Below are 27,316 nucleotides of genomic sequence, written 5' to 3'. Positions count from 1 at the left end.
GCGCGCCGCCGACCTGATCTTACACTATCAATCGCTCTAGGCCCAATCCTCTCGCCCCAGCACAGCACCCTGCCCGCGCCGTTGGCCTTCCCCCATCGCAGCGCCCATTCTTGCTCCCCTCCGCTCCCGCACCTCTTTATCAGCCCTTCCCGGGACCTGTCCTTCTTTTCCTCCTCCATATGAGTTCGCTGAACTCCCGCTTCAAGAGCTTTGGTCTGGGCAAACGCAAGTCCGTCGCCAGCATCCACAGCATCCAACAGCCAGCGCCCCCCACCAGCGCCGGTACCCCTCCTCCCGCCCAAATACCTCAACACCAGGCACCGCATCCCGGCCAGACGCCTCCTCCAGGCGCCGCGTCGTCCACCACCAGCCTCCCGATGAACCACCCAGGCCAGGGCGCGCGTCCGCCCAGCTACTCTGCGGGAAGCTATCCGCAACCGTCTCAGGGCCAGCCCATGGGCCGCACGAGTCCCATGACCGGCCAGAACCGCACCCCGCCGTCGCAGATGACGGGAGGCCCTCCCCCGATCAACACAGGAGCTCCCACCGGATATCCGCCAAACATGAATCCCATGGGCCAGATGCCTCCGGGAATGCCTCAGGGCGGCCCTCCCGGCTTTGGCCAGCCCACGGGATACCCTCCTGGACCACCGCCTGCGGGGGGGACCTATTGCGCAACAGTTCCAGCAGGGCAACCCCGCGGCAGAGGTTGAGGGGGCCAGCCGAAGCAAGGCCCAGCTCATTGTGGGCATTGATTTTGTTAGTAGACCTTTGAGATTTCCCAGCTGTCAAACTTTATTTTGCTCTTATCCATGTCCTGGGTCATGGCTTGGCAGTAGAAATACGAGCTAGGTATACATGGCCCATGGGAAGAAAAAATGGAAAAGAAAAAAAAATGAGAGAGAGAGAGAGACAGACAGACAGAGAGAAGAAGAAATCGACGCCTTCTTTTTACTAACAAAATGCTATTCATAGGGAACAACATTCTCCGGCGTCGCTTTCGCTTTCGCTACCAACAACGAGGCCAAGGAGGACATCATCACAGAATGGCCCGGTGCGGGTTCATACACCAAGCAAAAGGTGAGCAGTGCTGAGACAATGATGGCGCCACACAAACGCCCGAGCTAACTCTAAATCCAACAGATCCCCACTGTCCTCTACTACGATCAATATCAAAAGGTGGTCGGCTGGGGCCCCGACATCGCCGATGCTCTGGCACCGACTGGCTACCCCAAGCCAGGAGTCCAAAAGGTTGAGTGGTTCAAGCTGCAGCTGATGCTTAGCGGCAACACGTACATTGACCCCATCAACCTGCCTCCTCTGCCCCCGGGAAAGTCCGAGATCGATGTCGCTGCCGACTACCTCTTCAAGCTCCGCCAGGCCATGCGGTCATCGCTGCAGAAGACTCTTGGTGAGGTGTTCAACAGAGAAGAGCGAAACATCCGATACTACCTCACCGTACCGGCTATCTGGAACGACGCAGGCAAGGCTGCCACCCGAGCCGCGGCCATCCAGGCTGGTTTCCTGCGTGACGAAAACGACAACCGCCTGACTCTCGTTTCCGAGCCCGAAGCAGCGGCCCTGTTCTGCTCCAAGACGGGTCTGCTCAACCTCAAGGTTCACGACGCCGTCTTGATTGTTGATTGTGGTGGAGGTACCGTTGATTTGATTGCGTACGAAGTCGAAGAGGAGAATCCCTTTACTGTCGCCGAGTGTACTGCCGGTTCTGGTGACTCGTGCGGTTCCACAGCCCTGAACCGCAACTTTAGCAACATTTTGCGGACCAAGATTCGAAAGATGAAGCTGCCCGACGGATCCAAGACGGCCGGCCGTGTCTACGCCAAGTGTATCATGGATTTCGAGAACCGAATCAAGGCAGATTTCCGAAACAATGGCCAGAAATGGGCTGTTGATGTCGGTATTGAAGCTGAATTCCCCGAGGCCGGCATCGAGGAAGGTTACATGACCTTTACCAACGAAGAAATCCTGCAGTGCTTCGAGCCTGTCGTGAACAGAATTTTGGAGCTGGTGCGAAACCAAATCATTGCCATCCAGGCCCAGAACCGGACGCTCCAGAACATCTTGGTTGTCGGTGGATTTGGTGCTTCCGAGTACCTGTTCCAGCAGATCAAGCTTCACGTGCCCCCCTCAGTTCCAGTCCAAGGTGGTTCGACCCATGGACTCGGTGGCTGCCATTGTCAAGGGTGCCGTTACCGCTGGTATTACGGAGCGAGTCATTACTCACCGTATTGCCCGACGCCACTACCTTATGGCCACACTGCAGCCCTTTAAGGAGGGCTACCACCCCGAGGCCTACCGAGTGCCGTCACTTGATGGCAAGGACCGATGCAAGTTCACGAGACAAATCTTTGTGCACAAGGGACAGAAAGTCAAGAACGGAGAGCCTTACAAGGTGTCCTTTTTCAGACAAGTTGCTCCTGGAGCTACCCTCATGTACGAAGATGTCTTGTACGCCTGTGACGATGACGTCTGCCCAGAGTATACAAAGGATCCCCGTAAGTTTCTTTCTCCCACTCTTTTACCTTGATATCTCTTGACGGAGTAAAACGAGTAATGTTATTTGTCTCTCATAAAGCTAACATTCTCTCATCCAATAGGCATCAAGGAAGTTGTTACCCTTACATCTGACCTGTCTCGCAAGAACCTCGAAAAGGATTTCGAGCGAATGGATACGCCTCAAGGTACCTTTTACAGAGTGTACTTTGACATTTACCTGACTCTGGACGGCTCCGAGTTCAGCGCAGAGCTTGTGTGCCAAGGCGAGGTTATGGGCCGCTGCCGAGCCCGCTTCAGGTAAACGAGAGGGAGAAAAATAGATGAAGCTGCTTCCAACAGTACATACTTGGTTGAAGCTGGGAGCTTTGATTCAGACAGCTAGCACGGCTTTGAAGTCAAGGACATATACACATGATACCTATCTGGGGATGCATTCGAAAAAAGCGAGGAAGATGATACATGGTCCAGCGGTATTTTAATATAGCCGGCGGAATACTCATGAGAACTAAGGAGGACATGGGGGGTTTTATTGCCACATTGAGCAACACGCATTTTATTTTATTTTTACCTTTTTTTTTTTTTTTCTGATGGCTGTTGGATGCGGACGAGAAACAAGCCGAAAGCATGACGTGCTTTGACAAGTGCTCTTGCTTGTTTGATTTGAGGAAGATGACGAATGAAACGAAAGAGAAGACTACGACTGGCAATGTTATTAATAATAGACAGTCTAAAAGAGTACCTAGACCAAAGAATACGTTTGTCCATTGAGTGCAGTCTACGATGTTGGCGTTTATAGATGCTATTTTTATATTATGGCGCTCATATGCTCCTGCATCTTCGCCAACTCGGCACGACTCGACCCGAAGATGTCTCATACGTGCATGGACTATCGAGCGGAAAGAGGCATATGAGCTCATCTTACGTCTATGTAAACCTTTGTTCCGTTATCCTCCCCTCTACATACCTGAATCAATAGTAAATATTCCCTGCCAGCCACACTGTTTTGCCATCTATTGATACATTGAACCCTCGCCCACGCTCCTGAATTTCAACTCTTCTTCTTTTTCATCTCTTACAATATTATTTTTTTCTCTTATTATTTTTCTTCGCCATAATATTGCGTTGGGTGCCGTTACGTTCGAGACAACGGCGACTCTGAAATCCTGCTTAATATCTTGATGTTTTACTCTGCACCTTGAGAAGCGCGCTGCCAATTGTCGGCGCACCTTTGCCTCTCTCTACAGCCTCGCTTTTTTCTTCTTTTGGCAAAGCTGTCGTTGACTGCGGTTACACTCTCCTTTATTCGTTTCTTGCTACAGATTTTCACGAGTTACGTGAGGTCAGGAACTTCTAGGCTGCCAAACACAAACGAAGGCCTCACGACTGAGCTGGTAGCCCTCCAAAGCATCAAACACGGGCAAAAAGAAGATCGAATTGGAGACGTCTTGATCCGACAAAAGTCATGGTATACATGTCGAAACCCTCGAGACAGACTTCAGGCGATAGGCATTCCATGAACGCACAGGCGTCACTGACCTTGATATATGCCCTGCTACTTTTCTCTGGCTCACAAGCCGCACAGGATTCTTTAATGAACCACAACTGGCAAGCAGCCTTCTTCAGCGAAAACGTGGAGCAACCGAGACAATTCATGCGGGGGCCTCCAGGCGATTCCGACGAGAAAATCCCCCTGGTAGTCACAAACAAATGCGACTCGACGATATGGCCTGGCGTTGCCACGCAATCAGGAACTGGCCCAGGGATTGGAGGCTTCGAGCTGGCGACCAACAAAAGCAGGAAGCTATAGGTAGGTCCTGACTGGCAAGGTCGCGTATGGGGGCGGACGAACTGTACCGTGAGTGGAGATTCTTGCGCCTGCAAGACGGGAGACTGCTTCGCAAAGATGGACTATGAATTCAGCGTAAGTGGACTGCCAAACGCCGTCACGAAGTTGAGAGATGAGGCCTGATATGAGCGGTGTTAGGGAGCTACGCCTGCCACACTGGCAGAGTTCAATCTCGCTGGCGGAGTCGACATGATGCAAACCTTTTACGACATTTCGCTCGTTGACGGCTACAATCTACCCATGGGCATCAACTACATTCCCGCCAAAAACACCACCTTTATCCCGCCGAATCTCACAAACTGCGCTTGCATCGCCACTACTGGCTGGGTATTCTCGTCGACGGGCACCGGCACGGGCATCTTCTACTCCAACGTGACGTACCCGATTCCTCTGGAGTCAGAAGAGACAAACGAAAGCGTGAGCGGATAGTGTCCATGGCTGAATCTTGCTTTCCCTCCGACTCATCCCGGAAACGGCATCTACCCCTATCCTGATGACAACGTTGAGCGGCCTGCCTTTGCTCCATGCAACAGCGCCTGTGCGGCTACAGGAACAGACAAGGATTGCTGTATCGGCAAATACCACGACCCCAACATTTGCAAGCCGTCGCAGTATAGCAAATCGGTCAAGGCCGTATGCCCTGATGCCTACAGTTTCGCCTTTGATGATCAGCAGTCGACGTTTATCATTCCCAAGGGTGGAGGCTGGGAAGTTGTCATGTGTCCCGAGGGGCGGTCGACTGATATTCTCCGCAAGCTGGGATCTGAAATGTTTGAGCTGGCGAGTGGTGGTAGATTGTCAACGCATTCTCTCAAGAGGCTGAGAAACGCGACGTATGTCAGGGAAGAGCGGACGTCCGCGGCGAGTGCAGCAAGATTGTCGATTGTAATGCTGTTTGTCTTTGCAGCTGCCACTTGCATTATGATAAGAGCTTAAGAGGAGGCATACAGAAACGTTGGCTCAGGTTGATGATTCCCCCCTAAAGATGGCAGACATCAAGTATAGTTTTGCATACATGTACACTTGTTATCCTGGAGATGTGTACATCATGCTTCTTCAGCAAAAACCTAATAAAAACCATTTAATTATATGACAGGGATAATAACACGCGAAGGGTCTATATTGAGTATGGTTCTTCTTCCCCTTCTACGATGACGTGCATAGGAGCGCAAATCTAGCCACTCCAACAAGCGCACTACCGTGTCTTTGCGACAAGATGCAACTATTGTATACAAACATGGTCCACCCCCTGGTAATTGTAAGAATTGGCAATCCTCCAACGCCTGGCCTCAGTTCGTTCAAAGGTGCTTGGCTGTGCTTCGTTGCTTGCCCTCTTCGCCCTCCCCCTTCCGTTCCTCTCTCATCTCTATCTCCTCCACTAGAAGCCCGCTGCCGGATTTCGTCTTGTTCCTTCTAGAAGTGATGCGTATACGCTCATATATATTTGATTTTCGATTCCTTTCCTGTCTCTAGTAATTTACCGCCTGTTCTTCCGTCTGCGCTCCCACTCTGCTCGCTCCTCCTCGTCACTTCCGCTGAACTCGGCGTCGTCGTCGTCGTAATCCTCTTCTTCATGAGCGTCGACATGATTCGTCAAGGGAGGTGCCGCTCCCGGCGGCGGCGGCGGCGGCGGCGCACCACCCGGCGCAGCGACGCTGCTGCTGACGCTGATGAAGTCGCCGGCGTTTTGGGTGGCGTAGATGTGCTTCTGGATGAGGTCGCGGAGCTCCTGGTTGCGCGGGTCGACGAGCTGCGCGGCGGTGAGGCCGCCCTTGTTCTTGATGCGCGGGTTGGAGCCGGCCTCGAGCATCATGTCGATGAGGTGGTGGCCAAAGGGCCGCTGGGCGGGGGGTTCGGCGTTGAGCCAGCGGATGGCGGAGTGCAGGGGGGGTGTCGCCTTCCTGGCGGTTGATGGGGTCGCATTCGAAGTCGGGCTGGTCGAGGAGGTGGTCGATGATGTCGTCTTTTGTTGAATGAAAGCTATTATTAGAAAAAAATTGGGTTTTTGGAAAGGGGAGAGAGAGCGGTTTTTTTTTTTGTTTTGAAAGGGGGGATTTGTATGGAAGAGAAAGAGAGAGAAAACGCACAGTTGCCGCGCGAGGCTGCCTCGTGGTAGAGGTGGTTGCCCATGACGGTGGTGGTTTGGTTGAGGAGCCTGGTGATTTCGGAGTCTTCCTTGTCTTCGAGGAGCTCGGTCAGGAGTTCGACGTTGTCGCGCCGGCAGGCTTCGATGAGCTGCTCCTCGATGGATGCGCCCTGTTTAACATGATGCTTTGTTAGTCTGATGCATAGAATTCGAGTCGAGTGTATGTGGTATTAGGTATCATGTATTGTATAGGAGGTTTGTGAAAATGCGTGGTAAATTGACGTAATGTACGCACCTCATGCTCCTCGCCGCTCATGATGCCGACTTGCTTTCTCTCCTCGGGTTTGTCACGAAAAAAGGGAGATGTAGGTAGCTGAGGGGAATTGGAGAAGAGGCGCTGAGCAAAACAGAAAAGGGCGACGCTGAGAAGAGTAAAAAGAAGAAATATAGGAACATAAAAACAACAAACGCGCACTGCGGAAGAGTTGGGAGGTTTAAAAGAGGCGAAGCGATTATAGCACTGGGGGGGGGTCCGTTGAATGGGCTGCAGGCCAAACTAGCGGTGATAGGCTGGGGGACGACGACGCTTTTTTGGCGGGCTTGTCTCAGGACAGAGCAGAGGGTCCCCCCCCATGGAGGGGTCGATAGGGAAGACACCAGGGGGCGAGGAATGGGGAACTGAAAGCTTAGCGGGGTCACTTTTAGCGCTCAGCAGCCAGTTTACGGGGGACGTCTACAAAGGCAAAGGGTCTGGTGCTTGCTGACTCAAGACGGATGGAAGTGCCGCTACGTAAGAACGGACCCCACCATGGCATTTGTCTGGCTTGTCGTTTTTTTGGCTTTTCGATGCCGCCGAGTTTGGACGACTTCATTTTTTTTCTTCTTTATTTCAAAGCCGCAACAAATCACTCCCGGAAAGAATCTGCAGACAAATCTAGAAAGCAAGCGCGCAAAGAGCCATAGCATCTTCTGCATTAAATCTATCTTGTCCATCTACGCCTTGCCCCAGGCATAGGGTATTTTAAATATAGCATACACAATACAGTCACAGCCACAGCCATGCTTCTCTGTAAGCACATGATTCCACACACCCGAACACGTCGTTTTGTTTCTCCCATCTGACCAAAAATCTTTTGCGACGCAGTCTGTCCGCACTGCGCAAACATCCTGACCGTCTCCCTGACGCTCAACCGCACAAACCGCCTCGAGTGCCGCACATGCCCCTACGAACACGCCATCACCGACCCGGTCTTTTCGCGGCGCGTCTTTGAGCGCAAAGAGCGCGAGGACGTCTTTGGCGGACCGGGAGCCTGGGACAACGCGCAGAAGTCCAAGGCGCAGTGCCCGAACGAAGGCTGCACTGGCGAGGAGGCGGCCTTTTTCCAGGTGCAGATTCGAAGTGCTGATGAGCCGATGACGAGTTTCTTCAAGTGCATGACATGTGGTCACCGATGGCGCGAGAACTGATATTTGGCGGGGGAAGCCAAGAGGGACGGCTATCGTAAAGTCGGAAATCGAGGGGATGGATCTTTCGTGGTCGTTTTTTTTTTCTTCGTCTCGGCGTTGGAGGATATCGGGTCAAATATGGGGGGTATATTTTGTTTGAAGCATTTCAGGCGATGATTTTTCTATGATAGACATTTAAAAGACGATTTAAATGTTTTTTTTTTCAGGACTGTAATGATCGCTTATGCTTGCTGATTCGTGAATGCATCGTCGAAATGAAAGTATCGAGTAGAATCACCCGTGTTTCGTACTAGCAGCCTCAAGGCTCGCAATGCCACTGCACAGACGCCTTCATCTCATCCTCGACGAGTCGCTGGACCAGATCCGGGCTCATGATATCCAGCCTGAACCTCTCCTGCTGCAGCAGCTCGAGGTGTCGCAGCGTCGGCCCGGGGTAGGTCAGATATTTGAGGTACGGCGGCTTGGACCAGTATTGCAGATAGGCAAGGTAGGCGATGAAGGCGGGCTGGGTGAGGAGCTTCTGCGACGCGAGATGGTTCAGGTAGTAGGGATTGGCGAGCGATTGAACAAACTATAGCAGGCGGCCATGGTTAGAAGACGCAGGTAAGCCAAGAAGGACGATTTATCCTCACCTCGAGCTCAATCTCGAAGCGCGAGTAGCCGCCGTACTTGGGCTCGTCGTCTGTCGCGGGGACTGGCGGCGGAGAAGAGCCCATGGAGACATCTCGATTTGCGTCTGAAGCCATTGCGTCTTTGGAGCTGCAAGAATCCAGCAAGTAGAGCTCGGATTGTGGAGATGCGGACGCGGGTTGGAGGTTGAATCGCGAACGGAGCTTCAGTGTTGGGAGTGAAGTTGGCGTTGGAGCTCCACTAATGTTCAGTGCAGTCAACTGTTAGCACAGTCCCTGGGGTCTAGCAGCCTCAGCCTTTCTCGAACTCCCATCGTTTGGCCATGTTCAGAGCGCCCCTTGCATTAGCTTCCGTCAAGAAAAATATAATAGAATGGCTCAAGTCTTGTTATAAAACATTCTTCTTCTTCTTCTTTCCTTTTTTTTTTTTTTTTTTACCCTTCTTTTCATCTTCTCTACACCAAGGCAGCCGTATATGCTCCCAAACCACTGCTCTCGGGCCATCGGCAACGCTGCCTGGAGCTTACCGCGGAGAAACATCATTGGCTACATCACTTACACATCGTCGTTGCACAGCAGGCAGCATCGCCATACTCGACTCCAACATCACAGCACAGCACCACCTCCACGAAAACCACACCGGAAAAATCTCGTCATCCATCAAACCATACGACGGCATAATCAGCATCGACTCCATCATGACAATCCCCCCCAAGCCGTCACCATCCCCTGATTCTCCCACTATCAAGACCCGCATCCTCATCATCTCCGACACTCACACCTCCGTCCCCAAACCCGAGTCGGAGGGCGACACAGAAGATGAACTCAGCAAGCCGGGTGCATCATCAATCACCCACCCCACCGGCTTTCGGGCCCCCCTCCCAGAGGCCGACGCCGTCCTTCACTGCGGCGATCTCAGCAAGCGCGGGAGGCCCGAGGAGATGCGTAAGACGTTTGACATGCTGAGAGGCCTGCGCGCGCCGCTGAAGCTGGTCATTGCGGGCAATCATGATCTGGCCTTTGACGACACGAATGATATTCATGACGACACTGATGGTAGTGATGACGATGATGCCACCAAGCCCAATAACAAGCCCAAGTACAAAGAGGTCATGCAGATTGCAAAAGAAGCCGAGGTCGACGGCGTCAGATATCTCACCGAAGGGACATACTCCTTCGACCTCGCCAACGGCTCCCGGCTGCGCATCTACGCAAGCCAATACACGCCTCAGTATGGCTACTGGGCGTTTCAGTATCAGGGCGGAGAACACACCTTTGACATACCGTCCGACGTCGACATCGCCATGACTCACGGCCCTCCGCTGGGCATCCTCGACCGCACCTCTCACGGGGACAGAGCCGGCTGCGGGACTCTCTTCAAATCATTGTACCGAGCAAAACCCAAGATCCACTGCTTCGGCCACATCCACGAGGCCTGGGGTGCAGAGTTGGTGCAATGGAAGCCCGAGCCCAGCAGTCCCGAGTCTGTCATCTCATCAACCACCGTCCTCGACAAGGAAAATTCACAGACTTTATATACTCTTACTCCACCACCATTTTCTATTCCCACTAACAATACTCTGCTTGATATGGAGGAGCATGAACGCCTGTTGGAGTGGAGCAAGGCTCGAGGCTGCTATATTGATCTGGCAGATGGCGAGAACAAGATCAGACAAGGCGAGCAGACGCTTTTTGTCAACGCGTCCATTATGAGTGTTCGATATCGGCCAACTCAGATGCCCTTGATAATAGACATGGACTTACCGAGAGCAGCAGAACCAAATCTACAAGGGAGTTAATGGTCGTATAGGAGACGACAGTTTGATATAGGGAACAAAAGACGGTAGTTTCTTCAACAAGCATTTCATGTTTTACGCACTGGTTCGAATAAATAGCCTTTATAACTCTTCAATTTGAGATTTGCTAAAGAGATTTCCTATTACTGAATGTATCTATATAGTTTATACCTCCCCTTTGGTAAGAGATATGCTGGCAGGCTTTACTTCAAGACAGACATTACAATGATACTGAGAAATAGGATTCTGAGACGAAAAGATGCCATGATATATCACTCTTTCATATTACTGCGTCGTGGTATTTAAATAAGCGCCCCATCAAAATACTGAATTTAACAAAAAACAATTCCGACCACATGGTGGTCCCAAAAAGGAGAGAAAGAACAAAAAAGCCCGTTTTGATTGTCCACGCCCACTTCAAATTATAACTTCGTCACATCATGATTACATGCTAGCCCAACACCTTGAACAAAACTATTAACAGTTATGACTGCGATTGGTAGTTTCTTGCTGTATTTACAGAGCCATGAGAGCGGCCACGACGGCGCCGAGGACGCCAGCAATAGGGCCGGTGGCATCGTTGAGCGACGTGGTCTTGGGGGTGGAAGAGGTCTGGGCGCCGCCGCCGCCGCCAACGAAAGCAGTCGAGGTGCGAGTGACGACGGAGCGGGAGCCAGAGACGGTGCTGTTGGAGACGCCGCCAGTCGGGCTCGCGGTTGGGATGGAGGCACCGCCGGAAGCAGCAGTGGAGGCCGGGGCGCTGGACTCGGCGGCAGAGCTCTGAGCGGCAGAGGTCTCGCCGGCAGAGGTGCTCTGGGCAGCGCTGGTCGTGGCCTCAGAGGTGGCGGCGGCCGAGGTCGAGGCGGGAGCAGACGAGTCAGCGGCTGAAGTGGCGGCAGAGGAGGCGGCCGAGGAGGCGGCAGCAGAAGAAGAACCGGCGGCGTTGGCCTTGCAAGCGGCGGCGGCGGCGGACTGAGCCTTGGCGAGATCAGAGGCGCTGCACTTTTCGATCAGGCACGGGGCAACGAGGCCGGCGAGCTGGGCCTGGGTCGACGTCTTGCACTGGCAGGCGGTGTCTGTGAGGGCGCAGCCGGCCTTGGGGATGGCATCCTTGAGACAGGGGACCTGAGAAGACGAGCGTGTTAGCAGAGCTCTTCAGTGGCGTTCTATACAGCAAAGAGCGACATGAATTGGTTTGTTTTTTTGCAGTCGCTCTTCTATTTCAACTTACAGCGCAGTCAGGCTGGCCGGAAAAGTCCTGGGCAGCGACCAGGCCGGCGAGGAGGAGGGTGACGACAGAGGCCTTCATCGTGAAGATTTTTGTTTATTTTGTTTTTTGGTGGTGTTTGAAAATGATCCAGCAAGCACAACAAAAAAGCGAGTGAGGGTTTCAAACGACTGACTCTTTATGTAAGATGGAAAAAAAAACCTGGAGAGCAAAAAGACTAAGGGGAGGAGAGAAAAGAAGGTGAGCAAGAGCAGGAAGGGCCTCTTTATCAGTCCACCGGGCAGCTAGTCCGAGTCGCCGAGTCGCATTCTGGCTGGGGGGAGGGAGGAAGGATCGTGCGGGCAAGCGACTGAGACAGGCTGGAGTGAGAAGCAGTGGCAGCTCCCCGGATGGTGATCCCCCCGGTCTGGCCCCTGTAGCAGCAGCAGCAGAGCACTACTAGCACAGTCACTAGCTGGGTTGGTGAGAGCTACCGGAGTCGTGTGTTGTACTCACTGCTGCTACAAACTGCACCTCTGAAATAGCACACATGATGGTTGAGTCAACCGATGCTTGTATCAATAATACAAGTAGAAAAGGGCGGCTGAATGTGAATTAACCATCGGAAAATAAAATCAAAAGGCCACCAATATTGCTCGCTTCGTTGCAATAACACAAAAGGTGAGACAAAAAAAAGAAAAGAAAACAAGCACCGCCCGTCGCTGATTGGCGCGTGTGCCCAGCTCTAGCGCACTCCAGAAGACGCCACCTGCAAGGTACGTGAGTGCCACCGCGACTGCTTTTAGGGCACTAGCCGTTTTGCGCGTATAGGCGACTTGGCTACGATTATACGATGGAAGGGTCGAGAACTGACTGATCAATGGTAGCACAGCACAGTGTACTGCTGTAAAAAACTGCGGCTGGGGGAAGAATAGCCAATGGACCCCTACAAGGGTCTTTTCCGCTTCTAGCAAGTCAGCTGCCGTGCGCTGTTTGTGAGCTGATGGGGGGGGTCGTGGCGATGAGACCCTGGACGAGGGGGGCTGTTTAGCATAAAGGCGCAACGGGCGAATAAAAAGGCAAGCAAGAAAAGGTCCCGTCGGCAGGGTCTTCAGACGTAGGAATAACCTAGTCGTCGATACGAAAATGTGATACACAACCGCCTACCTGTATTAGCATTGATGTACGTACTATCCAAAACACCAACATGCCACTTACAGCAAAACAAGTCAGAAGGACCTCGGCGGCATTCAAAGACAAGGAGATGATGCCAATATTTGCAATTCTCGCCTATGCATGTATAGACATTGGAGCTAGCAGAAGCTGTCTTTCCGAATACGCATTGTCATTCGGTGGTCAAAGGCCTGTACTGTCTATCTCGTTGTCTTGAGTGATTTCCTACAAGTTCCACGACAGCCTCGAGTCTTGCTTCTTACAAGCCAGTATTGCTGGGTACTAGCACTGCCAGTACAGCTGCTTGTACGCAGTACATACCCCAGCTGATTCTGTTTCACAAAAGGAAGAGGATATGGAAAGAGACAGAGAGAGAGTGAAGAGGAAATCCTGCTGCCTATACCCACTTCACTGTGACAAAGGAATCCAATGAAACATGTTTGAATTTGAAGGCAGGCTGCTTGCTCTATGAAAATCACATACACATCGTGAAACAAAACACTCATCCATTCAAGGTCACTGGCTCTCCCACCGCTGCCTGCTCATGATGATGGGCCTTGCCGGATCCCAAGGCCCCCCGAATCTCATTCTTATACCGCTGCAGCCCAATCAGCCACCAGCTGCACCCGCCCGTCGCAATGGCGGCAATCAGCACGCTCACCACCATGCCGCCGAGCCCGCGCCTCCACGGCCAGGAGCCCGCCGGCCCGGGCTCACGCATCACCACGCCCACGCCCCAGCCCGCCCCGAGGATCAGCAGCGCCGTGAGGATGGCGTGCTGCCGGAAGCTGCGGTGCTGCACGTGGCGCCGGAACACGGGGAACAGGCCAAACACCTCGATGCTGAAGAGCGTCAGGCAAAACACCTGCTTGGTCGAGGGCAGGCGGCTGGCCAGCACGGTCGACGCCATGAGGGCCGCGTTGGTGGACAGCGAGGCGGGGAACTTTGCGCCCACGCCGCCCGAGTAGTCGAAGAAGAAGATGTTGATGGCGAGCAGCCAGAGGGACATGGCCCAGATGCTGTCGCTCGACGTGGACTGCGTCAGGGATTTGAGGATGGGGCTAAGGCCGAGGAGGGTCGAGTAGATGAGTATAGCTGACTTGATTGTTCCAAGACGCTGGTGTAGGCGGTTTGCCTCGTTGGGGATTGGCGCAAAGTCTGGTATCACGTCTGAGCTGGCTCTGCGCAGCAATGGCTGGCCATCGGCGCCAGTGGCACTCTGAGAAGGCCCCTTGAGTGATATGGGCGATATGGGCGACGTAGGAGAGGTGGGAGAGGTGGGAGACGCCGGAGAGTTGGTCGAAGAAGGAGAGGTGGTCGTGGAAGAAGGACGGGGAGGACGGCTCGTCCGCAGCCTCTCGCTCTCGGGGATCTGTATCTGAATATTGACCGTCGAGTTCCCCGCAGACGGCCGTGAAGAAGAAGAAGAAGCCGCCTCTGACGACGGCCGGCTGTTGCTGCTGCTCGGCGTGACAGACGTGATGCGCGGCGCAACAATGGGCCGGCGAATGCTGGCTGCGCGGGCCCGGCGCCGGATGCTCTCGCTCTTGGTCGCAGAGGCCGCGATGCCGACGATGCCGATGCCGCTCGCGCTCACGTCCTCCTCCTGGGCCATCTCCTCCGAGACCCATCGCTCCCACAGCAGCCAGCCGAGAAACGTGACGAAGCTGCTGCCGCTGACGAGCGACACGGGCGACACGCGCTCCTGGTAGATGCCAACGAAGCACACGACGAAGAGGCTGACGGAGCAGACGTGCTGCAGGATGACGGTCGAGTCCGCCACCAGCGGCCAGAAGTCGTAGGGTTTCAGTCGTGGATTGCGCTGCAGGTTTTCGAGAAATGTTGCCTGATCGGTGTAGTTGTCTGGATCTGCAATCATACATGTCGGATCATGCCCGTCAGCTCGCCATTTCTTTCCCTTCCCATGTCTAGCCATTTTCTCTCTCGGTCTTTCTCTTCTTCTCCCCACCTCATCTCGCTCTGCTTTTCTCTCTCTCTTTCCTCTCGCTCAGACTTTCCCCTTTCAAACAATGACAGAACTTACACGACTGCTTCACCCACATGAGCTTCTTCCAAGCCCTCTTGCGCCTCCGGCTCCTGCTGCGGTCATTCTTCAGGTGCCTCAAATGGGATAGCGGATCGGCCGCGCCGTCTGCGTCGTAGGTCTGCCGCAGCGGATACGTGAAGGCATCGTGGGGCGACAGGTGCGAGCGGTCCAGAGCGCTGAGGCTCGCGGAGTGGCTCAGCACAGGGAACGGCGTTTCGTCGTCAGTCGGCGAGGGCATCGCTTTGCTGGATATGCCTGTGATTTTTGTTGCCCTTTTTTTATTTTATTTTCTAATGCAGAGCCTCTCTCAGCCGCCCGCCCCCGGTCGTTGTCGTCGTCGTCGCCGTCGCCTATCGCCGGATCTCGCTAAAACAGGCTGTGGATGAGGCGCAATAGGGTGGTCCTAGCGGGTGTTTTGAAGTTCGGTGACGGATGCTTTTGCTGGTTATAGAATTAGAGCATTTAGAGCTGAGCAATCGTTTGGTTCGATACGAGCGCGGGCGCCGATGGTGGTGGCTTTGATCGTTTCATCTGTCGCTGCTTTGACTGCAATTTCGATTTTGGCAAAAAGGAAAATAAGAATAGCTGTTTTGGCGCAGCTCTCGAGAAAAAAGGTGCCGCGGTCCTTATGTCACTCGTGGGGCTCGGCGGGTACCTACAGCGAGGTACCTTGGCATGGGACAGATGGCGGGCAAGGCCTCGTATCTGTCTTTTGAGTCTCTCGCTTGCATTGCGTTGAGAACAGGAGCGTGCATTGTTTGTGACAACACAATTGAACGCAGGCATCTATTCAAAAGCCAGAGTAAACAACTAGTAACCTGGCCAACTGAATAGGTGCGTAGGATCTGACACTTGTCATCGACGGCTGACGTCTGAGAGCGCAGCTCCTAGTCTGCATCGCTGGCATAATCACTAACGAGACGGCATTGAATCCTCTGCTCGGAAAATAGTCATTTACGTAACACTCCTAGTCATGTATTTCGGAGAAGAACCGGTTCTGTGCTTCTAGAAGACAATCCGCTTCATGCTGCGCCAAGCTAGGCGATCAAGGCCTCGGCTGTCGCTCGCAGCAAGCAACAAGAGCCAAGGCGCACAAACACGCGTTTTGGCCCGCCGTCCTGGATCCGGGTTCGCCATGTGAAATCCATCTAGGTATAACGTGCCTGGAGGGAAAAGTGCCAAGACAAAGGCAAATCTTGAGCTAAATCGTAATTGGGCGATCTACATCCATTTCGGGCAATAGAGGGGGAGAGAGACCAAAGTCCTCTTCTATTCTCTTAGACAACTTGTTGTTTTTTAAATTCTCTAAAAGCAACAGCTTCGGATCATTGAAGCTTTCCAGGTTCTTCTATTGACCCTTAATCCGCAGCTCTATTCAGCACTAGACGCCGTTTCTAAACAACCCTATCCCAAAGGTTCTAGACTAGCACTGGAACAAAAACGCCGACGGCCCTCAAAACCTTTAGTGGATCAACGCGCGCGCCTCTTTTTTTTTTTCCCTTTCAAACGTTGACAGCTACTATCCTCCCCCGGCTCGTCGATTGCGCCTCGTAAAGCTCGCGTCTTTTAATCTCAAGCTTCTTCTGCCCGCCTCGTTCTTAGCTCGGATATCTGCCGAAGCGGTACGTTTTCTCCACTATCACGAATACTAAGGTAGGAGACCCTGCTCAGGATTTCCTGCTAACTGCAGGTATACTAGAAAGTAATGTAGTAGGTACAAACAGAACCAACAGGGCCCCTCTGTAACGTTTTCTCACAGCATGTACGTGACGTGAACGTGAACGTGTGCGTGTCTCCCTTACCGCTAACGGTGTATCACTAATACCAATCTCGATTGTACGGTTCATTGCTTGTCCGAAATAGTCCAGATGATTTTCAAGCAAGCTGGGGCCATAACCCCCCCCCTGGCCCAATATTGTGGGAATCATGTAAGTCGCCGCCGTCTCTCTGTGTGTGTCTCTCCCACAGCAAACATTCTGGGCCTCTTCAACCGGGCCCCTCGCCAAACCAATCTGTATCTTTCGACAGTAGCCTTTTCTGGTTGTAAGTTGTTTGTAGCTGAATCCAGGGACGGAGATGCCAAATATCCCACCCACTCTCCGCTAACACTCATCCCCTTGTTCGCATTTCCAAACCAGAAGAGCAGAAACAGCAAAGAGCAAAAGAGCAAAAGAGCAAAAACAAACACCAATTGCTCTCTCTCTCTCTTTGCTCGGCTCGTTTGTGGGCTTGCTTTGACCAAAGGGGGCATGACTGGCGCCCTTATTTATTGCTGCGCCACGATTCCGCGGATTTCCCTCTTCTCACGTTTTGACGTGGACCACCACTGCATTTCATGTACCCAATACTAGGAGGCATTCGCCCCCCCCCCCTCCTCCTGCTTCCACTTTCTGACGCCGGGAATTTTTGTTCAGTCCCCGAGTTTCGACGGGCTGTGCACGCCCCTCTTATTAAGAGAGGGAAAAAAGCTTAGTTGCCTGGTGTCCTCTTTTTTTTTTAATACTCCGTCTTGGCTCCCTTTTTCTTTTCTTTGGGTCGAGTGTTAATCTAATCCTTGAGAAACTTTGTTTGAATATCATCGCTTATATCGCCACTTTATTCTCAAGATCTATTTGATAATCAAGCGAGCACCAAGAATATACCATTCTTCAATCTCCTATCAAGAAGAGTCTCCTAGTTTCTTAATTTCTACATCAACTCATCATCGTCTCAAATCACGCCTTTTGGGAGTTTCTATAAAGCACTAAAGCCAAATCTTGCCCCCTTTTATCCCTCATCAACCATCACCACAATCATCACTTCATCCATCAAAAAAAAAAAAAAAAAAAATGACCGTCAAGACAACCTCCCTCCTCCTCAACATCCTCTACGTCACAGGCTTGGTCCTAAGTGCCCCAACGCCGAAAACCGCCCTCTCAGAGCCCCTTGCCGCCCTCACAAAGCCCTCACAACCCCAGACTCCATCTTCATCCGACCGGGCCTCATCCCCATGGGCCAACGAGAAGCGAGCTCGCGTCTTCAGAGTCGACAGGGCCTTTTTGGAAAAGCTATCCAAGAGCAACAAGCCCTCAAAATACTTTCTCGACGCAACGCTCGATCTGATTGAGACGAGCCAGGACATTGAAGGGGTTCCCGTCTTTGCCGGTGACAAGGGGAAGACGGTCACCATTGATCCCAACGGCGACCTGATGGCGTCGTATGGCTCGGAAAAGTTTGTTCCTGTTTGGGGCCACGAAGGGAAGCAGCACCATCATCGTCCTGCTCATGCCCTTGGCCAGAGATTTGCCTTTTTCATCCTGGGCTTCTCTCTTGCTCTGGCCATCATCTGCTCCTGTATGAGGAAGTAAGTAAAACAACCCTTATTCAAAGTGTTACAGCATGGTTTTTGTTCTCTGGTCTAACCCTTGATTCCAGTCTATGCTCTCAGGAAGATCTCGAAACAAGTGGTCCTGCCTCTGATCCAAGTACGACCGAAAAGGAGACGTCCTTGGAAGTCCGGAACGAGAAAGTCTAATGAACAGCAGTAAGCCCCATGTCTGATGGAAAAGAAAGGGAACAAAAGGAAACAAAAAAAAAAAAAAAAAAACTTGACATCATTCTGCATGATTTTGAGAATTGATTTACGAGCAACAATTTGGTCCGGCGTTGAGTTTCTTGGCAAGAAGAGGATTTTATTTGGGTTTAGAGTGGATGGACAAAGATTAGGCCCATGGAAATGGATGAACCGCGCGCATAAACGCCACGGTTTCATGGAGTGTATACCTGTACATGTAATAATATATAATCAGACATGATGAACGCAAAGAAAGGCAAGATTGAATACCCAATATATCGAAGATTCAACGTTTCTACTTGTACCGACTTCGAATCATCTCAATCCACGAGGAGAAAAAGTGCCCCTATCTTGGGCCATCGTAAAGTAACATGTAATTCCAGTAAACCTCGTGCTTTCCTCACAAAAGATGAGGCTCAAGCTCGTCCATTTCCTCACGCTTGTGCTTGTATACGGTCCTTCACAATTCAAGCCGTATTGGGACACAGCGCCTTCAAATGCCAAGAGGCTAGGAGCGAGACGGGCGAAGCCTATTTGCCCACTCGGTTCCACATTCTTCAATGAGCCGAACCCTTCTTTTAACCTCGGGCCAAGCCTCGTAGTATTTGCAGACGCTGTACCACTACGTACACTTGTCCGTTGAATAAGAACAAGGCATCAAAAGAGTGAAACTGGAGGCAACGACGTGCGGGTGGCATGCATGACCTAGTCGTCGATTTTCATCTACTCGTGCTACCGTTCGGATTCTTCGCAACTGAGGGGGGAGTGGGCTACCTCGGCGCTAAAAGCACTATAAATGCGGGAGTGGTGAATACTAGTAATAGGTATCCTCGGAGTAATATGGGGTAGACGCCAAATATAACTACAATAACGTCGCCAAGAAGACTCCAGGGCTCTTCGCAGTCCGTCGTTAGATGCTGCTTTTTGTTCTTGTAACGTTGAAGGCACGCCTCACGACACGAATACGCGTACATCTGCATCTGCCCTCTTTGTGCGGATTGCGTTGGGCGGTCTACGGGGTACATATACACAGATTCATTTACAGACACGCTGCCATGGCTACTTACCAAGCGGCCAAGACGCAGTTTGTCAAGGTAGACGGCTGTACCTTTGCCTATCGACTGCTTGGCCTATCGAATGGCATCCCGCTGGTATTCATCCCAGGATTCAAGTGAGTAGTCCCTATTGCCTGGGTGAGCGGTCGCAGTGGCCGCCTTTTGCCTCTCGCTTCTCCTCCCAAAGGGTCCGGAAAAGTGTAGGGACTCTCTCACGAAAGACTATTTTGCTGATACCTTCCGGCTTGTCCGTTGCGACACAGACAAACCATGGATCACTGGGATCCAGCATTGGTCAATCCTCTCGCGGCTCAGCGCCCAGTGTTGCTGATTGATAACGCTGGAGTTGGCCGATCCGAGGGTGAAATTCCCGATACTTATCCCGCCTGGGCAGCGCACTACACTGCCGTAATCAAGCAGATTCTTGGCCAGAACAGCAAGGTTGACGTACTGGGTTATTCGATGGGCGGCTGCGTTGCGCAGCTTATGGCCTTGAATGCGCCAGAACAGGTGCGACGGTTGGTGCTGGGCGGGACGACTCCCAGTTCCGGAGACGGTGTTAAGCCGTCTCCCGATGGCAAGGCATTCAAGCGCCTCAAGGCGGCCAGGACTATGGAGGAGGAGCGGCAAGCTTTCCTGGATGGGTTCTTTGTGCAGCGTTCCCAGCGCAGTCGGGAAGCGGGCGAAAAGGCATGGGAGCGCATTATCAACAACAGATGCGATGCCGGCGAGGTGAGATGCGAACCAGTGCCTCCAGGGCCAGCTCATCAGCAGGCGCTTGCGTTTGTCAGGTTCATGGATAAGAAAAATGCTTCCCAAGGCAGCTATGAGCGGCTCCGACAGCTGCGTCTGCCCGTGCTAATCGCCAATGGTGAGTCTCTCGCTTCTCCTTGCCCTTGCCTTGCCTTGCCTCCCCCCCCTCATCCTTTACGTGGCCCCCCCCCCCCAGTCAATGCAGTGAATCTCGGCCGAGCCACTCCATGGAAAAAAAAGCAAAGAAAACAGAGAAAAGAGAAAAGAAAAGAACGGGTTTGATGCCGGCATGCAGCTAACTTGTTATACGCTCTGTAGGTTGCAATGATTTGCTGCTTCCTACTGACAACAGCATCCTGATGTGGAAAATGCTTAGCTCCGCGGATGCACGACTACATCTGTTTCCAGATTCAGGGCACGGGTTCCTGTCCCAATACGCCGATGAATTCGCAAGTCTTGTGAATGGTTTCCTTGGCGCCAATAGCAGTGGCAGCGACAGTGGCGACGGCGGCAGTAGCTCGACTCGCGGCAGTCGGCTCTGATTGCTCCATGCTGTATGATAGGACCCCGTACTAGTGTCCATGCCTGTCTCGCACCTTAGTGAGCATGCAAGACGCGTCTATTGACGACGACGCGACGCCAGTTGTTTTCCTCATTGGTCCTTGTTTGCTTTTGGGGTCACTGCAAGCCCCGCCGTGATGGGCTAGGTCGCCATGTAGCAATGGGAATATGACGACCCAGGGGCAGGTAGTAGATGAGAGGTAGCATTGCAACAAACCAAACACGAGGTGCTCTGAATGCTGCCAGCATGCTTCGTAATCGATCTTTTCTTGTGCGCTCCGTGTTTCCCTTTTGACGCTGGTGCCACATGCAAGTCGGGCCATCCATAGTGAAGCTGCACATCGTGCCCAAAGTAGGGAGGCAGCTAGCCAGCCAATCATCTACAGAGGTTGACGATAAGGACAAAGCCGCCGTTCACAGCGTTGGCCATTTGATCAAGACGGCAATATACTTTGCAGTTGCGTAGATGATTAACTCTCTCCTGAGAAAAGAAAAAGGGCCAGGCTGACACTCCTTAATTGTGAGATACGTCAACTCATACTCGGCAAATGTGAAGGCTGCAAGAGGCCTTTTAAAGGGCGATGGTCGGAATAAAGCCTCCTTTCCAGGCATCTGTGCCTCTTCGCTCTCTCCACACTTGCTGACAAGAGAATGGGCTGCATGGTTATTTTCTCAGTAGCATTTTCCGAGGTCGCGATTGTGCTCTTGTGCTGGCCCTTGTACTAAGAATAATGCCCTTGCGCTCGCTCTCTGCAAGCATCCAGGGAGCTAGTAGTACAACTCATACGTAAAGCGCCAGCTTTTGCGTCACCATTGGCCGGCACCAGGTAGTTGATAATACTCCTATCCAGGTAGTAGCGGTAGGTACTTGGTTTGAGCAGAAGCCACGTTGTTGGTCGTGCCAAAAGAAGTGCTGGGCAATGACGACGACTCTTGTCTTGGAAAACGAATCGGGGGGGATATCGCCGAAAGGTTCTAACGCTGATCCGAGGGACGCAAAGAAGCCGCAGATTGGTTGGTTGTTTAGCGTCGTCCTTGTCAGAGTTTCGGCTGGCCACCAACCAACCGTCCGCCTCAGCCGCTCTTATTCACGAGGACAAGTCAGCCACCTGCCCGCTCCATCGAGCCGAGCCTTGGTGGCCGTCGACGAACAAGAAGGCGAGACCAATGGCAGGATAGGGGATGGATAGGGACCGCTACTGGCGTCTGTCATGCCACCCGGCAATCCCGTTGGCAGCCATCACTATGCTGCCCAGGGAAAAAGCAAGCGCACGAGACGACTGGGCGGCTCCCTCTGCGACCCCGAAGCAGCAGAAGAGGCGCGATTGGGAAGCTGCTGCACAGGTGTGGAAAGCCTTTTGTTGGAGAATCGGTCTCGTTCAGGCAGACGAGATGCGGATGCTATGGATACTTCGTACGCCCGCGGGTAAAAAGGTCCAGCAAGGCTCATCCGTTTTGCCTTTTTTGCCCCATTGGCCTCGTTGGTAAACCTTGGAGTCTGCGGAGGCCCACGCAGCCGATGCAGATGATGAGGTACGACAGACGCAAGCTGCACGCCTTAGAGATGGTACCTACATAAGTCAAGTAGCGTTAAAAGCTGTGCTCCCAGTTGTGCTTGGAGCAGCACTTTGGGCTCGGAAAGGGTGGCAGACAAGACGCATGGAGAGCTGATGACAACGCAAGGAGGGCGAGACAGGCGGCCGGCCAGACGAGTCGGAGAAGAGAAAGGCGTAGAGAGGGAGAGAGGGCGGAAGAGAGGCAATAGCCAACTTTTTGAGCAATACTCGCGAGCTGAGCTGCGCAGGAGCCGACATGACTGGATTTATCATGGCCTCGAGATTTCATAACCGCAGACGATCCGGCCGGCAGCAGGACCTGCTAGTGCTCCTGTTGGATCCAACGACTTACTCCTTTTCGCCTCCGTACTCCTGGCCGAGCTGCGCCCGCGGCTGCTGACGCTGGGAGCTGAGGCTCGTTGAACATGTTATATCGCGGCTTGCAATTGGTGACGATGGCCAGGGAGCGAGTTGTGCATCGCCGAGGGATGCCCACTGGCGTCCAGCGCCTGCCAACCACGCTGAGCGGCCGGCATCCACTGTAGCTGGCGCTAGGCTCTAGCGGCACCCGCCCAGCAGGCTATCTAGCGGGCGAATGATCAGCGCCTAGGGAGCAACAGCCTGCAAGTAGCCGCCGTCACAACCCGTCGGTGAAATCATGGATGGATTGATGCTGCATGTATCTAAATGGGCGAGTATACCTAGGCCTATGGAGTATGGATTACGGAGTACGGAGTACGGAGTACAGTATGGAGAACAGAATGGACAGAATGGCGTAGGTACAGTATTACTGATAATACTCGTACGAGTTTGAGCTTCTACCACCTGGATACCTACCAGGTATGGTGCTATAGATAGCAGCAGAAGCGCTTGCTCTGCAACGGCCCTTCTACTGTAAGAGTACAAGTATAGTATTACTGTACTTGCTTCCATGCTTCAACAGCTGTAAGAATCCAAGCGGACAAGGGTTCAATAGTACCTTGGTAGTAGCTTTGCCGGGCCGTGGCAGTCTTGGCTGGCCAATCTCGTCGCTCGCCGTCCCTCCTCGCAGCCAAGCATCAATTGCTCTTCCCTGGGTAAGCATTGCAGCCACTCGGGCAGTCGCGGGCTGCGCACATACAAGTCCACAGTTGTACTGTAGCAAACACAGGGCAAGTCGCAGGCAAGTCGCAGACATTTGCACCTGCACGCGTGATAGCGTAGCGTTGAGCTTGGGAAGGAGGTGCGCACGGGGCTCGTCTGTACAAGCAAGACGGGTATTTATACAGCGCCGTGCACACGACATCTACAACCCGCCGTGTACCACGCCTGTCCCTGCCCGGGGTTGCCTCAGTGCTTCCCTGCTCCCGTCCCTGCTCCCGTTCTTGCCCTGTCCCATCAATCCTACTGCGACTCTGCTAGTCGCGGCCAGTCAATGCCTGTAAAGCGCTGCTCCATCGGCGGCCCGCGGCGTTGAACTACGGCTGCGACTGGCAATAAACCCGCCATCGAAGCAAGGCTTTGGGCGATTCAAGCCATCAATGGTCCATCAATGATCCATCAATGATCCATAGCCATTGACGCAACGAGCAACTCGTGTCATCCGCCAGCCTCTCATCTCGTCTCGTCTCGTCTCGTCTCACATCGCATCGCATCAACTCGCATCACATCACATCGCCCTGCAGCGTCGCGTAATATTTGCCTTTGCATCGCCTTGCATCGCCTTTCCAAGGTTGCGCCTAGCTCCTGTCGCCCCGTCCATCTACTGGTGCTTGCTGCCGGAGAGCTCCGCTTTGCTGCCTGTCTCTGCCTGTATCGGTTGGTCATGTTGATTTTCAGCTACATGCGCTACTTGTACGTCCAGTCCAGTCCAGAACCAGCTCCAGAGAAGCTCCAGCTTGCTAGGCGAAGAGACAGCTCGGCTTCTCTGACCGGCTTCAGCTCAGCCCGGCCCAGTCCAGCCCAGTCCAGCCCGGCTCAGCTCACGTCAAGGTTCGCTGCTGAAAAGCGCCGCCGCCGCCGCCACTCGCTCGCTCAATACGCAGCAATTACATACGCCTGGCCGTGCTTATCCACCCGAGCCCACGATGGCCTCAGGCGGGATCCAATAGCCAGGTACGGACCCCGTCGACGACGAGGGATGGATCTGTTCTCGGTTCTTTTGGCCCCATCCTCGCCAATCCCACGCCCCCGGGATCCCTAGCCTCATGCTTGCACCTATCCGCTTTGCATTGCGACGGAGCACCACCACTGTAATGCGACATACCGCATGCATAACAGCCGACGAGCACACTCGCGCAGAGCCCGCCGTGTACGAGCCATGTACCAAGTGGCCGTGTTGCCTGCCCAGCGGTACCTTGCCTGGGTATTACTCGTACATACTGCACCTATAGTGCGAGGACATGCCCTTACATGGACAAGGCCTCGTCCGGACGCCCCCGTTTTGGCCTCTTGTGCTTTGCCTGGCGAGTAATCCTGCTCTGCCAGTCGCATTGCAACTGCGCGGTACTTGCAGCCGCCGCGACCTTACACTGCTTATACGGGCAGATATGCGCCTTGCCTTGTACCTGGCGTGCTCGGTATGACCACCGTCCTGCGCATATCCACATCCTGGGCCTCTCTCTTGTGCTTCTCTCACGCGCACATCCGTCAGTCCATCCTCTTTATCCCACTCATCCATCCCTCCAAGCCATCCATCCATCCATCCATCCATCCTACCAAGACACCCCCCCTAGCATCTGCCACGCCGCATATGGCGTCTCCCCAACAACGTGCTCCGCCTACATAACGCTGCGCCCGACCTCCGGCCTTGTCGCACCCCTTACATTCTTAAAGAGACGGGGAGACCCTGCGGCTGTCCTCTTAGCTTCTTTGACCTCCGCGTGATTCGAGACTTTTTGGTGATAGTGTCTGTTTACCGTGTATGAGACTTGAGAGTCGTGATTCCGACATCCGGCTTGTACGCTTCTTCTCTCCCCTTTTCCATTCTTGCTCTTTGCCCATATCACGTACGCATACCTACGCATACGCATACACAGACGCACGCGTACAGACATATATACGTACACATCTACATCTACATCTACATCTATATATATTTATATATATATAGATATATATATACGTATACATATATATACGGCATTCCACTTGTGCTGTAGACAATCCGGTTCGCAATGATACCGATTCATTCGCTCCCCAGCGCTGCCGACGGCGAGGCTGATGACCAGTCCAGTTTTGACGATGACCACTCGTCCGCCGTCTCGGGCTTTACTCGTCTACCCGCAGAACTCCGTCTCAAGATATGGTCTTGCTCGGTGGAGCCGCGCATCGTCATACTGGACGATCTTGTCCACAAGCCAAACTCGTATCCTATCCCTGTTGTCACTCGCCTGAACGCAGAGGCTCGGATTGAGACTAGAGAAGGCTACGAGCCTGTAGGCCGCGGATCTCATATTCACTTTGCCAGAGACATTCTGGTCTGCGACCCCAACATAGCTGACCAGAGCTCCAACACTCCCCTGGAAGAGCTCGCCCCGCTTGTCGAGAGGCTCGCCTTTTGGGATTGCTTCCCTGACGATGGACGTATCGAGGTGCCTGGCCATTATTCCGCCTATCTAGAGAGGTGGTACCCCCAGGAGAGGCCTGGCAAAGTCGAATTCGACAAGTTTTGGTTTCCCAATCTGAAAGACTTGTGGATCGTCAAGGTTGGCGAGGTAGACAGGTCTTGGATGATTGGCGTGGACCAAAACCTCCCCTACGACGTACGACTGAGAAAAACGGCACGGCAATTTCGGTACTGGATAGATGAGAACATTGTGGAGATTGCCCCCTTGGACTTGGATGAGCCGGAAACCAAAGCTGTCTTGCGAGACGGGCGATGTGGTAAGGAAGATTGCCAATCACTGAACCATGGCCGCTCTAAAATGGTCTCCAAAGTCATCTTCATGGATGGCAAATATCGCAAGATGGAGAGCTCCGAGGGTTGGCAGCGCATCCTACCATGGTCCACCAAGGTCACTCAAGCTACGGAGAAGGACACGTCAGAAAACCGAATGAGATGGATTATTGTTGAGAGGATATTGACTTTTTCTCTAAGATGGGAGGGCCCAGATGACGAGGTCACAATCTCAGCTCGACGAAAAACGCCAGAGATGCCAGAAAGACGGGCCATCTACGACACAAGATAGAGGGGACAAAATACTCCTTCTCAACCTAATACTTTGATGGCCTGCGCAGATATACGTGGCAACGCTGTGAATTTTCATAGAATGGTGCCACTTTACGACTTGGCCTGGACCTATACCGGATTTTGGAATTTACGCGCTCAACAGATGTTAATTTGATTTTGATCAACATGGTCTATGGAACCAAACGCACAAAGTTTTTTACGTACGAGTACGAAATTTTCTACGTACGTGCTGCAAGAATCGCGACGCGATTGTCAAACAGCATACGAATAACTGGAGCGAAGTGAGAGGTGGCAGGCGGAAATATATACGATTTCAATGGACCAGGCATTACATCAGCAAAGGCCGTCAATGGTTATCGTTTATCAAGCTCACCCATTTCAATCGCTCGCCTTTCACTTTATAATAATAACTGGAGCAGTCTGAGCTACCTACCAAGAACACAACCGAACGGACAGCACTCACTTGGATCTCTTGATTATGAGACCAGTGTCTACCTAAACCGACACCACTTGGATGGAAGCAGCTTATAGAAACGGGAACTTACTGCTCCATTGTGCTTGAAATTAAGCATGAACATGGAGTCAGTAATTCGGTCGATTCGTCCTAAGCCATCTGTTCCTCCAAAGGTCAATTCAGCACTAGCGATTTTGTTTCATCCAACCGTGATACTCAAGATGACGCGACGTGTATTCAGAGAATGGGGAATCAGAAATACGAAGGTACTTGTGATTTCTTCATACTCTCATCTCTCTATTTCTCTCTATTTCTCGCGTTTTGTTTGGTATTATCTCTTCAAGTTAGCTTCTTGCTGTTTTTTTTTTTTTTTTTTTTTTTTTTTTTGCTGCATTTTTTGCATTTTTTTCGTTTTTCTTTTCTCCTACTTTTGTCACTCGGCTTT

At 52.6% G+C, this 27,316-nt stretch overlaps 16 protein-coding genes across 16 annotated transcripts; 11 read left to right on the top strand and 5 right to left on the bottom strand.

Annotated features, from left to right (window-relative positions):
• Positions 1–179: 179 nt before the first annotated feature.
• Positions 180–713, top strand: TrAtP1_012478 (uncharacterized protein; the record flags this gene model as incomplete). Its single annotated transcript, XM_066115538.1, has 1 exon — positions 180–713. The coding sequence occupies one exon, from the start codon at positions 180–182 to the stop codon at positions 711–713; it is 534 nt and encodes a 177-aa protein (XP_065971637.1).
• Positions 714–1,275: 562 nt separating this feature from the next.
• Positions 1,276–2,292, top strand: TrAtP1_012477 (uncharacterized protein; the record flags this gene model as incomplete). Its single annotated transcript, XM_066115537.1, has 1 exon — positions 1,276–2,292. One exon carries the CDS (start codon positions 1,276–1,278, stop codon positions 2,290–2,292), a length of 1,017 nt encoding a protein of 338 aa, XP_065971636.1.
• A 160-nt stretch (positions 2,293–2,452) lies between these two features.
• Positions 2,453–2,818, top strand: TrAtP1_012476 (uncharacterized protein; the record flags this gene model as incomplete). Its single annotated transcript, XM_014090148.2, has 2 exons — positions 2,453–2,516; positions 2,619–2,818. The coding sequence occupies 2 exons, from the start codon at positions 2,453–2,455 to the stop codon at positions 2,816–2,818; spliced, it is 264 nt and encodes an 87-aa protein (XP_013945623.2).
• A 522-nt stretch (positions 2,819–3,340) lies between these two features.
• Positions 3,341–4,324, top strand: TrAtP1_012475 (uncharacterized protein; the record flags this gene model as incomplete). Its single annotated transcript, XM_066115536.1, has 2 exons — positions 3,341–3,445; positions 4,100–4,324. The coding sequence occupies 2 exons, from the start codon at positions 3,341–3,343 to the stop codon at positions 4,322–4,324; spliced, it is 330 nt and encodes a 109-aa protein (XP_065971635.1).
• A 96-nt stretch (positions 4,325–4,420) lies between these two features.
• Positions 4,421–5,299, top strand: TrAtP1_012474 (uncharacterized protein; the record flags this gene model as incomplete). The annotated part of the gene is made up of 3 exons (XM_066115535.1): positions 4,421–4,438; positions 4,502–4,780; positions 4,871–5,299. The coding sequence occupies 3 exons, from the start codon at positions 4,421–4,423 to the stop codon at positions 5,297–5,299; spliced, it is 726 nt and encodes a 241-aa protein (XP_065971634.1).
• Positions 5,300–5,840: 541 nt separating this feature from the next.
• TrAtP1_012473 (uncharacterized protein) lies at positions 5,841–6,765 on the bottom strand (the record flags this gene model as incomplete). The annotated part of the gene is made up of 2 exons (XM_066115534.1): positions 5,841–6,326; positions 6,745–6,765. 2 exons carry the CDS (start codon positions 6,763–6,765, stop codon positions 5,841–5,843), a joined length of 507 nt encoding a protein of 168 aa, XP_065971633.1.
• A 743-nt stretch (positions 6,766–7,508) lies between these two features.
• On the top strand, positions 7,509–7,916 carry TrAtP1_012472 (uncharacterized protein; the record flags this gene model as incomplete). Its single annotated transcript, XM_014090152.1, has 2 exons — positions 7,509–7,518; positions 7,594–7,916. The coding sequence occupies 2 exons, from the start codon at positions 7,509–7,511 to the stop codon at positions 7,914–7,916; spliced, it is 333 nt and encodes a 110-aa protein (XP_013945627.1).
• A 298-nt stretch (positions 7,917–8,214) lies between these two features.
• Positions 8,215–8,662, bottom strand: TrAtP1_012471 (uncharacterized protein; the record flags this gene model as incomplete). The annotated part of the gene is made up of 2 exons (XM_014090151.2): positions 8,215–8,487; positions 8,549–8,662. The coding sequence occupies 2 exons, from the start codon at positions 8,660–8,662 to the stop codon at positions 8,215–8,217; spliced, it is 387 nt and encodes a 128-aa protein (XP_013945626.1).
• Positions 8,663–8,868: 206 nt separating this feature from the next.
• Positions 8,869–10,344, top strand: TrAtP1_012470 (uncharacterized protein; the record flags this gene model as incomplete). Its single annotated transcript, XM_014090153.2, has 2 exons — positions 8,869–8,932; positions 9,122–10,344. 2 exons carry the CDS (start codon positions 8,869–8,871, stop codon positions 10,342–10,344), a joined length of 1,287 nt encoding a protein of 428 aa, XP_013945628.2.
• Positions 10,345–10,857: 513 nt separating this feature from the next.
• On the bottom strand, positions 10,858–11,650 carry TrAtP1_012469 (uncharacterized protein; the record flags this gene model as incomplete). The annotated part of the gene is made up of 2 exons (XM_014090154.2): positions 10,858–11,466; positions 11,573–11,650. 2 exons carry the CDS (start codon positions 11,648–11,650, stop codon positions 10,858–10,860), a joined length of 687 nt encoding a protein of 228 aa, XP_013945629.1.
• A 1,573-nt stretch (positions 11,651–13,223) lies between these two features.
• TrAtP1_012468 (uncharacterized protein) lies at positions 13,224–15,006 on the bottom strand (the record flags this gene model as incomplete). Its single annotated transcript, XM_066115533.1, has 2 exons — positions 13,224–14,590; positions 14,766–15,006. 2 exons carry the CDS (start codon positions 15,004–15,006, stop codon positions 13,224–13,226), a joined length of 1,608 nt encoding a protein of 535 aa, XP_065971632.1.
• A 1,686-nt stretch (positions 15,007–16,692) lies between these two features.
• Positions 16,693–17,019, bottom strand: TrAtP1_012467 (uncharacterized protein; the record flags this gene model as incomplete). Its single annotated transcript, XM_066115532.1, has 1 exon — positions 16,693–17,019. One exon carries the CDS (start codon positions 17,017–17,019, stop codon positions 16,693–16,695), a length of 327 nt encoding a protein of 108 aa, XP_065971631.1.
• A 270-nt stretch (positions 17,020–17,289) lies between these two features.
• Positions 17,290–18,613, top strand: TrAtP1_013374 (uncharacterized protein). Its single transcript, XM_014090156.2, has 2 exons — positions 17,290–18,111; positions 18,183–18,613. Exons 1-2 carry the CDS (start codon positions 17,597–17,599, stop codon positions 18,280–18,282), a joined length of 615 nt encoding a protein of 204 aa, XP_013945631.1. The 5' UTR covers positions 17,290–17,596; the 3' UTR covers positions 18,283–18,613.
• A 622-nt stretch (positions 18,614–19,235) lies between these two features.
• Positions 19,236–20,671, top strand: TrAtP1_012466 (uncharacterized protein; the record flags this gene model as incomplete). Its single annotated transcript, XM_014090157.2, has 3 exons — positions 19,236–19,492; positions 19,640–20,247; positions 20,448–20,671. 3 exons carry the CDS (start codon positions 19,236–19,238, stop codon positions 20,669–20,671), a joined length of 1,089 nt encoding a protein of 362 aa, XP_013945632.2.
• Positions 20,672–21,610: 939 nt separating this feature from the next.
• TrAtP1_012465 (uncharacterized protein) lies at positions 21,611–21,880 on the top strand (the record flags this gene model as incomplete). The annotated part of the gene is made up of 1 exon (XM_066115531.1): positions 21,611–21,880. The coding sequence occupies one exon, from the start codon at positions 21,611–21,613 to the stop codon at positions 21,878–21,880; it is 270 nt and encodes an 89-aa protein (XP_065971630.1).
• Positions 21,881–25,401: 3,521 nt separating this feature from the next.
• TrAtP1_012464 (uncharacterized protein) lies at positions 25,402–26,415 on the top strand (the record flags this gene model as incomplete). The annotated part of the gene is made up of 1 exon (XM_014090158.1): positions 25,402–26,415. The coding sequence occupies one exon, from the start codon at positions 25,402–25,404 to the stop codon at positions 26,413–26,415; it is 1,014 nt and encodes a 337-aa protein (XP_013945633.1).
• Positions 26,416–27,316: the final 901 nt, after the last annotated feature.

The sequence above is a fragment of the Trichoderma atroviride genome, chromosome 7, assembly GCF_020647795.1.
Source record: "Trichoderma atroviride chromosome 7, complete sequence".
Classification (NCBI taxonomy): Eukaryota; Fungi; Ascomycota; class Sordariomycetes; order Hypocreales; family Hypocreaceae; genus Trichoderma; species Trichoderma atroviride.
Note: the sequence above shows the minus strand (reverse complement) of the source record. Positions and strands in the feature narration are given on the sequence as shown.